At 36.2% G+C, this 13,495-nt stretch overlaps 1 protein-coding gene across 4 annotated transcripts in view; it reads left to right on the top strand.

The window, feature by feature from the left end:
• Positions 1-13,074, top strand: part of LOC110023313 (phosphoinositide 3-kinase regulatory subunit 4) — a 19,502-nt gene extending 6,428 nt beyond the window's left edge. The window contains exons 7-13 of one of the 4 annotated variants that reach the window (XM_020722645.1): positions 3,947-4,052; positions 6,431-6,607; positions 6,685-9,825; positions 10,151-10,398; positions 10,497-10,596; positions 12,505-12,703; positions 12,826-13,074. In XM_020722645.1, the coding sequence (XP_020578304.1) occupies positions 3,947-4,052; positions 6,431-6,607; positions 6,685-9,825; positions 10,151-10,398; positions 10,497-10,596; positions 12,505-12,681 (3,949 nt within the window). In that variant the 3' untranslated portion in view covers positions 12,682-12,703; positions 12,826-13,074. Of the gene's footprint in view, positions 1-3,946; positions 4,053-6,430; positions 6,608-6,684; positions 9,826-10,150; positions 10,399-10,496; positions 10,597-12,504 lie in introns of all 4 variants that reach the window. The other 3 variants (XM_020722644.1, XM_020722643.1, XM_020722646.1) reach the window with 3 other exon arrangements.
• The last annotated feature ends 421 nt before the right edge of the window (positions 13,075-13,495 follow it).

Genomic DNA, 13,495 nt, shown 5'->3' with positions numbered 1-13,495 from the left:
CAATAGATAACACCAGTCGGACAGTTGTCATCTTAGCCACAGGCGCAAATGTTTCGTCATAATCAATCTGGTATTCCTGCCGATTGCCAAGAGCTACCAATCTTGTCTTATATCTGTCAAGAGAGTCATCAGATCGGAGTTTAAGAAAATAAATTCATTTACATCCAATGGGTTTAACACCTGTAGGACATGAAACAATATCCCAAGTGTGATTGTCTTAAAGTGCCTGAAGTTCCTCTTTCATGGCTTTGACCCAGCAAGTCTGTTTAGCAGCTTGAAAGTAAGAGGTAAGAACAATCGTATTAGTTAAAATTGCACTATACCCATATCTATCTGGAGGACGGATACGTCGGGTTGATCGTCGAATACTTATTGGAGCAATTTCTGGATCAGGGTCGGGGAGGATTGAAGGTGAAGGGGGCAGGCGTCGTGTGTAGACTATGTCTGGCTTGGACCGTTTATCAGCAGAAGAATTATCAAATTGTGGAAGTATAACTGTATCTGATTTGGACAAATGATGCTGAAAGTAATATTCATGTTCAAAGAAAATCACATTTCGAGAAATATGTCATCGACTATTAATCGAATCATAACACACTAAACCTTTATGATTAGGACTGTACCCCATAAAGGCACATTGTTCTGATTGAGCTGCCAATTTATGACGTTCATGAGCAGGTAGATGAACAAAGCAAACACATCCGAAAGTATGTAGCGTATGATAATTAGGGTGTTTATCAAAAACTCGATAGTAGGGAGACTCATATTTCAATTGTTGAGATGGTAAGCGATTAATGAGATAAACTGCAGTAGATAAAGCTTCAGTCCAAAATCTAGCTGGAACAGAAGATTTTAGCAGTAATGTGCGCACGATATCCAATAGATGTCGATTTTTTCGTTCAACAACTCCAGTTACGTTGTGAAATAATCCCTTTGTTCTGGAGAAATGCTTGAAACTCATGAGACATGTATTCACCCTCATTGTCAGATCGTAAGGTTTTAATGCGAGCGGAGAACTGAGTTTCAACATATACTAAAAATGTTTGGAATACAGTAAATACTTCTGTTTTGGCATGCAAAAAATAGATCCAAGTAAATCGACTATAATCATCAATAAATGTTACAAAATATCCTATATTGAGCATGTGAAATAATGCATGTGAAATAATTGGTGTAATTCCCAAACATCACTATGAATAATGTCAAAATATTTATTGGCACGACTGTCTGAAATAGGAAAATGTAATGTCTTGTTTTTTCCAAGTTCACAAACAGAACAGTCAACAACTAAATTCTTATCTGTATGACAAAAAATACCACTTTTATGTAACTGCTTCAACACCATATCATTTGAATGACCTAATTTTTTATGCCAGATGTCAGCCTTATTCTCAACAACTGAAGATGCTGATGAAATATTCCGAGGAACAATAAATTGCAATGGAAACAGTCTACCTACTTTAGGCCCTTTCGCTATCACCTTTCCCGACACCTGATCCTGCACAATACAACCATCACGAGAAAAATGTACTTCACAGTTATTATCCATAATTTGACCAACAGAGAATAAGTTAGTAGATAATTTAGAAGAAACCAAAACATGTTTGAAGGATGAGTTAATATCACCAACTGTCGTAATTGGAATATTATTTCCATTAGCAACCTGAATATGTTGAGTACCAGTGTACGGTCGTTGGTTATGTAATAGCTCAGCAGTGCTAGTCATATGATTTGTGGCGTCTGAATCAACAAACCAAGGAGAAGTAACCGAAGAAATAGTTTTACCTTTCCCTTGAAGGCCGAGAGCAAAAAATGAAGAGAATTATCTGTTGAACCATATAGGGTGTGACAGTTGATTGATTATTGTCAGCAACAGTAGAAGTCGAGGCAGGATTGTCGGATACCGTGGCATGAAGTGTTTGTGGTTTGCGATTTTGGGGTCGTGTTGGGCACTTCGTAAGAGTATGTCCATCTTGCTTGCAATAATTACATACCTTATTTTCACAATTCCGTGTACTATGACCAAATTTCTTGCAGCTGTAGCATTGCACTTGCCCCTTCCCTTTGGCCTTAACAGCATATGCCACATTAATTATTTCTGATTATCCACCTGTTGTACCGATAGTAGCTTTTGTCGCTAATCTTTGTTCTTCGCGCAATAATTGCCCAAAAACAAACATCTAAACGCGGAACCGAATCTCTGTTCGGCAATCTAGCTCGAGCAGTTTCAAATTCAGGTTTCAGTTTCATTAAAAACTGATCACGACGACTTTCTTCATGAATAGCTTGAAGACTAACTAAGTTCTCTTTTGACACTTTAGCATAGATAATACCAGTATATTCGCTCCATAAATTTAAAAAACCAGAATAATTTTGTTCAATTGAAATATTACCATGACTATAATTATTCATGTCAAGTTCCAATTGGAAGCGTTTCGCAGAATTATTTGATTATAAACGCGCTTAAATATTCCCACATTTCTTTAGCTGTGTTAAAGGAACGTAAATTGTTTACCATATGAGCCTCAATAGATCCCAAAATCCAGAAAACAATCCGACATCCTTTGCTTCCCATTGACCAAGATCTTTTGTCTCAGTAGGAGCTGGGGAAGATCCATCAATATGGCCCCAAAGCTCCTTCCTTTTTAAGAACATTCTGAGTTGAGCTGAAATTCCTTTTTAAGAACATTCTGAGTTGAAATTCTCATGCGACATAATTCTTTCCCGTAAATCTGATAGCTAAGATTTCAGAAGACATTTTAAATATATTAAAATATCCAAGATAATCCAAGATAAATAAAATTCAAAGGCTAGGGTCGAAGATCGAAGAGTGCCGCGAAGTTTGAATAGGTCGTGATTGTGACGATCGAAAGCAGTGGATCGCGACAGAATGAAGTGGAACGAGCGGATCACGACAGTGGCGGCAGATCGCGGCAAGAGCGACAGGAGCGAACAAGATATCGCACCAGAGATCGCGGCAGAACGAGCGACGATCACGATAAGCGAGCGGATCGCGGCGGAACGCGCAGGAGCGAGCAACCGGATCGCGACATGAGCAAATGAGAAGTCGCACCAGAGATCGCGCAAGAGCAAGCGAGCGGATGAAACGAACAGATCGCGGCAGAATGAGCGACGATCACGACAGATCTTGGAGCGAGCAAGCGAATTGCGGCAGAACGGAGTATCAGAAGATGTCGGACGAAGAAGATGTCGCACCAGAGAAGATGCCGTGGAACACACACCAGAGGTCCGATCGAAGGGAGTCTATCGGCTTGAAGCAGCGACAGAACTCAAACAAAGCGGACGAAGACGCCGCAAAACTCAAAGACAAGAACGAGGGCTTTGGTGAGGAAACAGTCGAAGATGCCAGCCAAAGATAACAAAAGCTAAAATTTCAAGGATTCAGGCTCTGATACCATGACAATATTTTGAGCAAATAGGCTGAATCCTTTTCCTTTGCTTTTATTCCAATAAATAGTAGTTTGTATAATCTGTTTTAGGTACATAATATTCAGTATATTCTAAAGTAAGTAACTTAATTAATACATAATCATAATCTAAATAATTAGCTAAAAGGAAAGAATCCGAAAGGGCTAAAAGGAAAGAATCCGTGTAAATATAATATTTCCCTCTTTGCAGTATTGCGAAGAAGTAAACTCTTTATTCTGTCTGATTTTTTTTTTCCTGATTGATAATTTTCATGTTGTGTTTTAGTGTTAAATTCTTGCTACATCAGTTATCATGCTATTTTTAAAACTATAGTGGGGATAAATGAAATGCACCTTTGAATCGAATACTTAGTTCTCAGGTAAAGCGTGCCATTGTTGGAATTCAATGTCGTCCAATAAGTTATAATATTTAAATGCATAAATAATTGAATAAACTATCAAGAAATAAACTTTGTTTTTGTTCATATTTTTAACATTTTGTACAAATTTTGGTTAAGGTGTGTTATTGCGGAGCTTTTCTTAGAAGGACAACCACTTTTTGAGCTATCCCAACTGCTTGCTTATCGTCGTGGCCAATATGATCCTAGTCTGTACCTGGAAAAGGTGATTGTCTTTACTGGTATTTCTCTTCTTTCCAATTTTCTTGAATATACCTTAGAAATATACTTTTTTTATTTTTTTGTTTGTTAATTTCTATTATTACGAATGCAGTTGTTGATATTTCCTTTTTGTTAGTTGATAATTATGCTAAAGTTCATGGAACTTGAACATCAAAAACAGAAAACATTATTGACAGTTTGATGTTATAACCTTAAGTGCTACAATGCTTGAATTTGTATGTTAATTCGTTTTAGACTCAAAAGAGGGAAGGTCATATCTGATCAGCTGGTCTATGTTTAGTAGACTAACTTCTAGTTTCAATCTACTTATTCATTGGTTTTGGGGTCATATTTCCTCTGTGATGGAGAAGAACCAGATGTGCTTGTATATGTAGCAAGTATTGAATGACTTTTCTCATTTATCTGAATTTCCACTATGGTTAACCTAAATTTCTGAGTTTACATTGTGAAGTATGAAAATCAGAGTAAGTTTTCAAGTTAGATGATTCAAATGATTTCTTTGTAGCTTTTTCTTCGCTGTATTTTTCTTTTTGCTCTGACATTTTTTTGATAAATACCCTTGATTTATTCGTATCATTATCTATTTAATATGCTTTGCTTAAAAAAAAAAAAAGGTAGGAAAAGCAAATGAGGTGTTGAGAGTAATCCCATGGAATCTAGGATTTCAACTCTTTCCTTCAGTGAATTGGACATGCAGTTTTTTATGTACTTGGCTTTAAATTACTTTTTCTTTTTTTTAAATTACTATGTGCATTAAAAAGGTGATAAATTCCTATTGCTTAAATGCATTGCACATCAAAAAAATTTTCCTTGAACGTGTTTTTTTTTTGTTGTTGGTTGAATTATTAATACAACAACAACAACAAGCCTTTATCCCACTAAATGTGGTCGGCTTGTTGGTTGTATTGCAAATGCAGTTTAGAAAATCAAGTGATACCTGCATGTGCTAGCTCTAAGTACATAAATAATATTGATTAATTGTGGTTGAAACTTTGAACTTAAGGTTGCATAAATTTTAATTCTACTATGTGATAAGAAAATTTTATCGATATTTAAATCTGTATGTAACAAAATAATAATTAAGCTTCTATGCTTTATAAATCTAAGTTTTAGATAATAAATATATCATTGACAGAATTGTTAATTATGTAAAAACGAGATTATTCAAATGAATGCCTTGTAAAAGCAGGAAAATACAGTGAGAAGTGCTTGTATCATAAAGACGATGGGAATGCAACATTCTGAATTTTAGTTGGTGGGAAATAAACTAATGTTTGGGTCTTATATTCATTGGGGAAAAAATGAGGTAATTTAAATTGAGATGAAAGGAATTGAAAGGAAAGGGTAGGGCGTAGATCATAGAGAATATGGCTTGACATTATGAAAAAAGACTCTTTAAAACTAGAGTTTATTTCTCATGTTTCACAGAATTTGAATGAGTGTAGTAGGATTTATTAAGCCTTCTCCAAGTAGTTGTGTTACTGTTAATGATGATATGATATTGCAAATATATTCTCAAGTCTAAATCGCACACTTGGCCGCATATTGTATTCTTTGCTTGGAACTGATAAAAGCTAAAATTCAGAGCAGATTTCCAAGAAATATATATTGGGATACTAAAATATGACCGTTGTAAAGTCATTCTTTTGTCCCACTTTTTTGGTGTTGGACAGTTAAAGGTCTGGGTTTACTAATTCAAGCTAGGATAAGATGCATAATGTAAACAAACAAAATATTGCAATCAACATATTGTGAACTCTTAATTTTAGCAGAAATTAATCTCTTTTAATGTAAAAACATTAGGTGTTCCTTTAATTTTAAATGATAATTTAATAATCACCAATAGCTAAAATTTAATGAGAATAACTACTCTTAAGATTCATTTTCTGTGTCAATGATCCTCTGATCCTTTGAGGGGGCCATTATAGTCCCAGAGTTTATAAAGTGTCAACTTAGTCCTCATATTATTTTAATATGAGTTGAAATAGTCCCATTAAGGACTATTTTAGCTGCCGATTAAAAATTCCGGGAATGAATTAAACGCTTTTATAAAGTCTAGGACTAAATAACCCCAAAGGAAATAGCTAGGGTACTATTTTGACACTTTACCTATTTTCTGTGCTTTTGACAACATAGATTCTTAAGTTTTTGATTACCTTTCATCATAGTTGCTGTCCATCTGAAAGCTTGAAACTAAACGTTGTATGTTTTGCAATAAATAGTACTCTCCAACTACAAAAATGAAAAAGGGATGTTAACAGAGATCAGTTAAGATAAATTGTTCTTTCTATTAGAACTATGGAAAATGTTGTCTCTTATAAATTTTTACTATAAAATGGGGTGTTGGTATTATCACTGCAGATACCTGATGTTGGAATTCGTGAGATGATACTGCATATGATTCAACTGAATCCAGAAGAAAGATTGTCCTGTGATAGCTATTTGCAGAGTTATGCATCGGCTGTTTTCCCAAGCTATTTCTCCCCATTTCTACATCAATTATTTTCCTGCTTGATTCCTCTGGACTCTGATACAAGGGTAAGGTGTTCCCAGAATGATTTCTTTCACATTAGAATCAAATTACTTTAAAACATGCCTCTATGATTCATATTCAGGTTGCAATGACTAAAGGTGCTTTCTCCGAGATAAGCAGACAGATGATGAATGATAGAGCTGTTGATGCCATCGTCTCTGAAACATCGGATGCCAACTTGATTGATAATGAATCATTTCAGAAATTCAAAAGTGGAAAGGAAAATACCAATTCCCCATATGATGGAGCTGATCCATCAGAAAGCATTGTTGGTAAAGGGCTTCAGCTTGTTGATGATTTAGATTCCATTTACAGGGAAGTAGAAAAGAACAATGCTTTTTCACACACTAAAGCAAAAATTGGAAACACTGCAAATGTTTCCACATATAGTTCCAGCACCAAATCAACTATATTTTCTAACCAGACAAAGCGTTTTGGAAGGCAATCTTCGTTTCGTGCTCATGGAAAGGAAAATGAAATCACTCTTTTCAAAAAATTCCATAAAAACGATTTGGAATCTCTAATGGCCGGATACAATATTCAATCCGAAAGCAATGAAATGCCCTTTTTCCAATTCATGGAATTTAATACAAGCTGTGAAGGTATGGTTCTCATTGCATCATTGCTTTGCTCATGCATACGAAGTGTTAAGCAGCCCCAGCTTCGAAGAGCTGGTGTACTTATGTTGAGGTCTTGCTCCTTTTACATTGATGATGAAGATCGTTTACAGCATGTGCTTCCATATGTTATTGCAATGCTTTCTGATCCTGCTGCAATTGTCCGTTGTGCTGCTTTGGATACATTGTGTGATGTGTTGGCATTAGTTAGAGATTTTCCACCCAGTGATGCTAAGATATTTCCAGAGTATATTCTTCCCATGCTATCTATGCTTCCAGATGACCCTGAAGAAAGTGTCAGGATTTGTTATGCTAGGAACATATTCAAAATTGCACTGGCTGCTTATAGATTCTTAATTTGCTCAAAAAATTTGGCTGATACTGGATCATTTGATAAAGTAGTACCCACCAAATCGCAGCTACTTTCAACAGAACCGTCAGTCAAGAAAGATGCTGAGAACAGTGATGCACAACTGGCTCAGTTGAGAAAATCCATTGCTGAAGTTGTGCAAGAGCTGGTCATGGGCTCAAAACAAACTCCAAGTATCAGGAGAGCCCTTTTGCAGGATATCGGACATTTGTGTTTCTTTTTTGAACAGAAACAATGTAATGATTTCTTACTTCCAATCCTACCGGCATTTCTTAATGACCGAGATGAGCAACTGAGAGCAGTATTTTATGGGCAGATTGTTTTTGTCTGCTACTTCGTTGGCCAACGAAGTGTTGAGGAGTATTTATTACCTTATATAGACCAGGCTTTAACTGATGGCATGGAGGCTGTCATTGTTAATGCGTTGGACTGCTTGTCTATGCTTTGTAGAAGTGGCTTTTTGCGGAAGAGGATTTTACTTGACATGATTGAAAGATCCTTTCCATTGTTATGTTATCCGAGTCAGTGGGTACGAAGATCAGTTGCCACTTTCATTGCAGCAAGTAGCCAAACCTTGGGACCCGTGGATTCTTATGTCTACCTTTATCCAATTTTGCGTCCTTTTCTTCAGAGAGAACCTCCTTCTCTATATTCAGACTCATCCCTACTTTCTTGTCTAAAGCCTCCAGTGTCAAAGTCTGTATTTTACCATGTATTGGAAAAGACAAGGAGTGTTGATATGCTAGAAAGGCAGCGAAAGATATGGTATAACTCATCAGGCCAGTCAAATAATTGGGAAACACTTGAGAACATTAATTGGGTTGCAGCAGATCTGGATCCTATGAAGAAAACTTGGAACAAAGAACCAGTGGCTCAAAATATTAAAATTTCTGGTAATTCTGTCCAAAAAGTAACTTCATCTGATGTTGAAGTTATTGCTAAGTTGAGAAAAGAGAATTCTTTTCTCATCAATGGTGTGATGGATGAAAGGGATTCATTTAGTTCCGATAAGATGCAATTCTCTGGATTTTTTTCACCCAATGTTAACACTAGTAACAGCTTTCTTTTCGATGGACCATCTGAGGGTATTCCTATCTACTCTTATATGGATAAGCGCAGTAGGGGTGTGTTATCTAAAGCTCCTGATACTTCAACACGCTTGAATTCTGCCGGAGTTGCTTCTTCATGCATGCCATGTGTGGGCTCTGCGAATAAACCAACTAGCTTATCAAATTCAGTACCTCCAAGGCTTGTCTCAGGCTCCTTCAACGAAACAACTTCTATTATGGCTTATGATCCATATAGTCATGAGATTGACCCTTCTTTAAACATCACCAGCAAATTCCAGGATGTCAATGTTACTGACATTGTGAAGACTTCTTCAACGTCCTTCGGAGACGATAAATACCAATCCGATATAACTGTATTGCCCTCATTTTCTAGAACTTCAACAATTCCTGATACAGGATGGAAGCCTCGTGGAGTTTTGGTGGCACATCTCCAAGAACACTCCTCTTCTGTGAATGATATTGCAGTATCAAATGACAATTCATTCTTTGTCAGTGCTTCAAGTGATTCTACCGTAAAAATATGGGACAGCAGGAAGTTGGAAAAAGACATCTCTTTTCGCTCAAGGCTAACTTATTCTTTGGGCTATAGCCAGGCTCTCTGTGTTAGCATGCTTCGCGGTACACCAAAGGTAGTAGTTGGTGCATCTAATGGGATACTGCACTTGTTTTCTATTGATTATGTTTCAAGAGGACTGGGTAATGTTGTTGAAAGGTATTCAGGTATTGTTGATAGTAGGAAGCAAGAGGTTGGAGGAGGTGCAGTTCTTACCCTGTTGAACTGCTCTTCTTCTGATTCTGGCATTTGCCATACAATTATTTACAGCACTCGAGAGCATGGAATCAATCTTTGGGACACACGGACGGATAAAGCAGCTTGGACATTTAGAGTTGCACCAGAGGAGGGATTTATTTCTTCCCTTGTGATGGGTCAGTGTGGGAACTGGTTTGTATCGGGATCTTCAAGGGGCATATTGACATTGTGGGATTTGAGGTTTCTTTTACCTGTTAACTCCTGGCAATACTCAACAGTATGTCCTGTGGAGAGGATGTGTTTACTCATTCCATCTTCAAATTCTACTCCAGCGATGGCAAGGCCATTGATATATGTTTCTGCTGGCTGTAATGAAGTTGCTCTGTGGAATGCTGAGACTGGAAGCTGCCACCAGGTAGGCCAGGCATAAAGTTTTAGTTTCATCTTCTACAATTTCTGAATCTGCGAAAATAAAATGCTATGTATTGAGCCCTCATATATACATGTTTTGTGAAAGTAGATTTGGTATGCATAACATGTAAGTTTTTAGTAGAAAATATTTAATGTTGAAAGGTTGAAATCTATGCCTCTATTTTAATTCTATTTTCATTCCTTTTATAAAGACTAACATAGAAATCTACCCACCCGGAAATAGGGAAAAGGCGCTTGTGTAATTATTCCTGTAGAAGGTTTCAACTTTCTCAAAAGTTAAAGAATGTCTCATTCTAAATTTCACTCAGGTATTCAGAGTAGCCAGCTGTGACAGCGTTGCAGAAATGTCTAACATTCCTCGAGCATTAGCGAGGCCTTCCAGCAAGCCAATATCTAAGCAGGATATGAAACGGAATTCTAGTTCCAAATATAGAATCGATGAATTGAATGAGCCTCCGCCTCGTCTTCCTGGCATCCGCTCATTGCTGCCTTTGCCTGGTGGAGATCTACTAACAGGAGGAAGAGACCTGAAAATTCGCTATTGGAATCATGCAAGGTTTGACTAATATGCTAGTTAGGTCTTGTTTTCTTTTTTTTTTAAATTAATTCTGTTCTTATGGCTGACTGATGATTTACTCTTTTATGACTTGCTAGTCCTGAGCGAAGTTACTCCATCTGTGGTCCATCAACACCAGGTTTGGGGAATGATGAGCATTATGAGACAAGATCAAGCTTCGGGGTACAAATTGTGCAGGTAAATTTCACTCATTTAAAGCCCATGTTATTTGGGATTATGATGTATACTGAAGGAATTGGATGAAATCCTATGATAATATATTTTTGGTGGCAACTTTAAGGTTTAAGAAGTTACAAGGCTTATTCAGATAATCTAAACCTTGCCATTCAAATTTGCAAGTTGACTGGAAGGCAGTATAAATATTTAGGTTCGTTAGATACAAATGTACATTAGTAATGTATCAAAGCGTTCTAATAATAATCGGCAGAGTTGGGTATCTTGATGTTATATTTTAGAGGATGTGAGGTGAGTGGAGAAACGTCATGATATGTGTTCTTACATATCAAAAGTAAACTAAATGGATAGTTTGGCATTAACTATAAATTAATTTCCCTTTAGTTCTTATGTTTTCCCTTGATGTTCAATTCCATCCCTTAGTTTGACAAATTATAGAGGAATTAAGTTGATATGTCTTACTTCAACATTATGGGAGAGGATAATTGAACATAGATTAAGACTTGAACATAGAGGATAATTGAACATAGATTAAGACGTATTACAAAGATTTCTTATAATCAGTTTGGATTTATGCCAGACAGTTCTACTATAGATGTTATACATTTATTGAAGGGTTTGATGGAGAAATATAGAGAGAATAAGAAGGATCTGCATATGATTTTTATTGATTTAGAAAAAGCTTAACGACGAGGTTCCAAGAGAAATCCTTTGGAGAGTTTTAGAGAAGAAGGGTGTTGATATGACTTAAATTCAAGTCGTTAAAGATATGTATACTAGAGCTATTACTTGTGTTTGAACCAAAGGATTTGAAGGAGGATTGACCAAATATTTTTCTATTTCTGTTGGATTACATCAGGGATCGACTTTAAGCCATATCTTTTTGCTTTAGTTATGGATGTTCTTACTGGACATGTACAGGAGGATGTACCTTGGTATATGCTTTTCGCTGATGATATCCTTCTTGTGGATAAGACTAGAAAAAGATTTCAAGAAAATTTTGAATTATGGAGGTCTACATTAGAGGCTAAAGGCCTTCATTTGAGTAGAACTAAAACTTAATACATGGAATTTGGTTTTAGTAGTAGTTGCTCTAGTGGGAGAGTTGTAATTATAATGATCAAATCATTAGAAGGTGTGAATGCTTTAGATATCTCGGGTTTATTATTTAGTGTGATTGTGAAATAGTTGGTGATGTTATTAGTAGAGTTCAAGTTGGTTGGTTGAAGTGGTGGAATGCATCAGGCCTATTGTGTGATAGAAAAGTACTGCATAGGCTGAAAGAAAAATTTAATAAGATGGCAGTGAGACCTGCAATGCTGTATGGCGCAAAATGTTGGCCTTTAAAGGAGAAGCATAAAACAAGCTAAGTGTTGTCGAGATGAGAATGCTTAGGTGGATGAGTGGCTTGACACTTAGAGAGAAAATGCAAAATGAATATATCCCTGATAAAGTTGGTGTAGCTCTAGTTGCGGATAAAATTAGAGAGTCTTCATAGATGGTTTGGTCACATTAAATGTCGACCTTCTTATGATCCGGTTAGGAGAGTAGATGTTTGGGATTCGGCTTCTGTTAAGAAAGACAAAAATAGACTTAGAAAGACTTGGGCATATTGTATAAAAAATATCTTGATGTATTAAAATTAAATGAAAATATGACACTCAATAGGATGCAATGGAGAAAAAATATTATGTAGCCGATCCCACTTAGTGGGATAAAGGAGTCTTGTTGTTGGGAGTTACTGCCTATAAATTTTTCATGCAGATTATGTATAGCTACCTATTGAATTGACCATTAGTTTTTTGTACAAAATGTATAGCATCTCTTCATCCCCTTTTACCCCGTTCTGATTCTCACTTTTCATACTCTTATTATCCCTACTGAATGAGTTCCATCTGGGATCTTTCACAGGAGATGAATAGGCGAGCTGCATCATCGACACAGACTCAGAAAGCTCTCTTAGCTGCGGCAGCTACTGATTCTGCGGGTTGCCATCGCGATTCGGTACTCTCTTTAGCCTCTGTCAAATTGAATCAGAGGCTGTTGATATCAAGCAGCAGAGATGGGGCCATTAAGGTTTGGAAGTAGAGCAGCAAAGCAAGGCTTTAAGGTCGTGCCCTGCACATATTTACTTTATTTTACTACAAATCATAGTTATTTACACTTTTCCCCTTCCTCCCTCAATTTCAAATTCACAAGCATTACAGAGAAATCAGTTTGTGTGCAGAATAGGCTTTGAGAAAGGGAGCAAAGAGGCTTTTGCTTTCCTCCTAACAACTGTAAGAAACTACTGGCTCTGTTTCATTATTCTCATTAGCCTTAACCCAATAATTAATAGTTATCTCTGGTTGTATATAGTAAAAGCATAAAAACTTATTGCATTTTTGGGTGTTCGTTTTTATATCTGTATCTTGCAGTTACACATTGCTTTTTCATATATAATACAGAGAATCTATTCTAAAAGGTAATGAGATCGGTGAGAATTTAATTTGAAATGAATCTCTAGATTTTTAATTTTTTTTATTTTGTAAAATGACCCATGTCTAGGGGTGTAAATGAACAGAGCTAGTGTTTGTCTTCAGTTAGTTTGAAATTTAGTTTGTTTGAAATAGACTCGTGTTTGAAATTATTTGTGAAGTTACTGTTCGTGTTCGGTTCGATTTGTTCGAAATTAGTTCGAATTGTTTGGATTGTTTGAAATGTTTGAATCGTTCGAATTGTTCGAAATTGTTCAAATTTATTTATATTATTTGAATTGTTAAATAGACAACTTAATTATTAATTCTCAAATTACCAAAAACAATAAATAACATCTAAAACTAAATCAAAACTTCAACAAAAACATCCCTTCATCATCACTCATTACATCCAAATAAAAAATAAACTCATTAGTTGAAACCAA

This window comes from Phalaenopsis equestris, unplaced genomic scaffold, assembly GCF_001263595.1.
Source record: "Phalaenopsis equestris unplaced genomic scaffold, ASM126359v1 Scaffold000224, whole genome shotgun sequence".
Classification (NCBI taxonomy): domain Eukaryota; kingdom Viridiplantae; phylum Streptophyta; class Magnoliopsida; order Asparagales; family Orchidaceae; genus Phalaenopsis; species Phalaenopsis equestris.
This window is presented reverse-complemented; position numbering and strand designations above follow the sequence as displayed.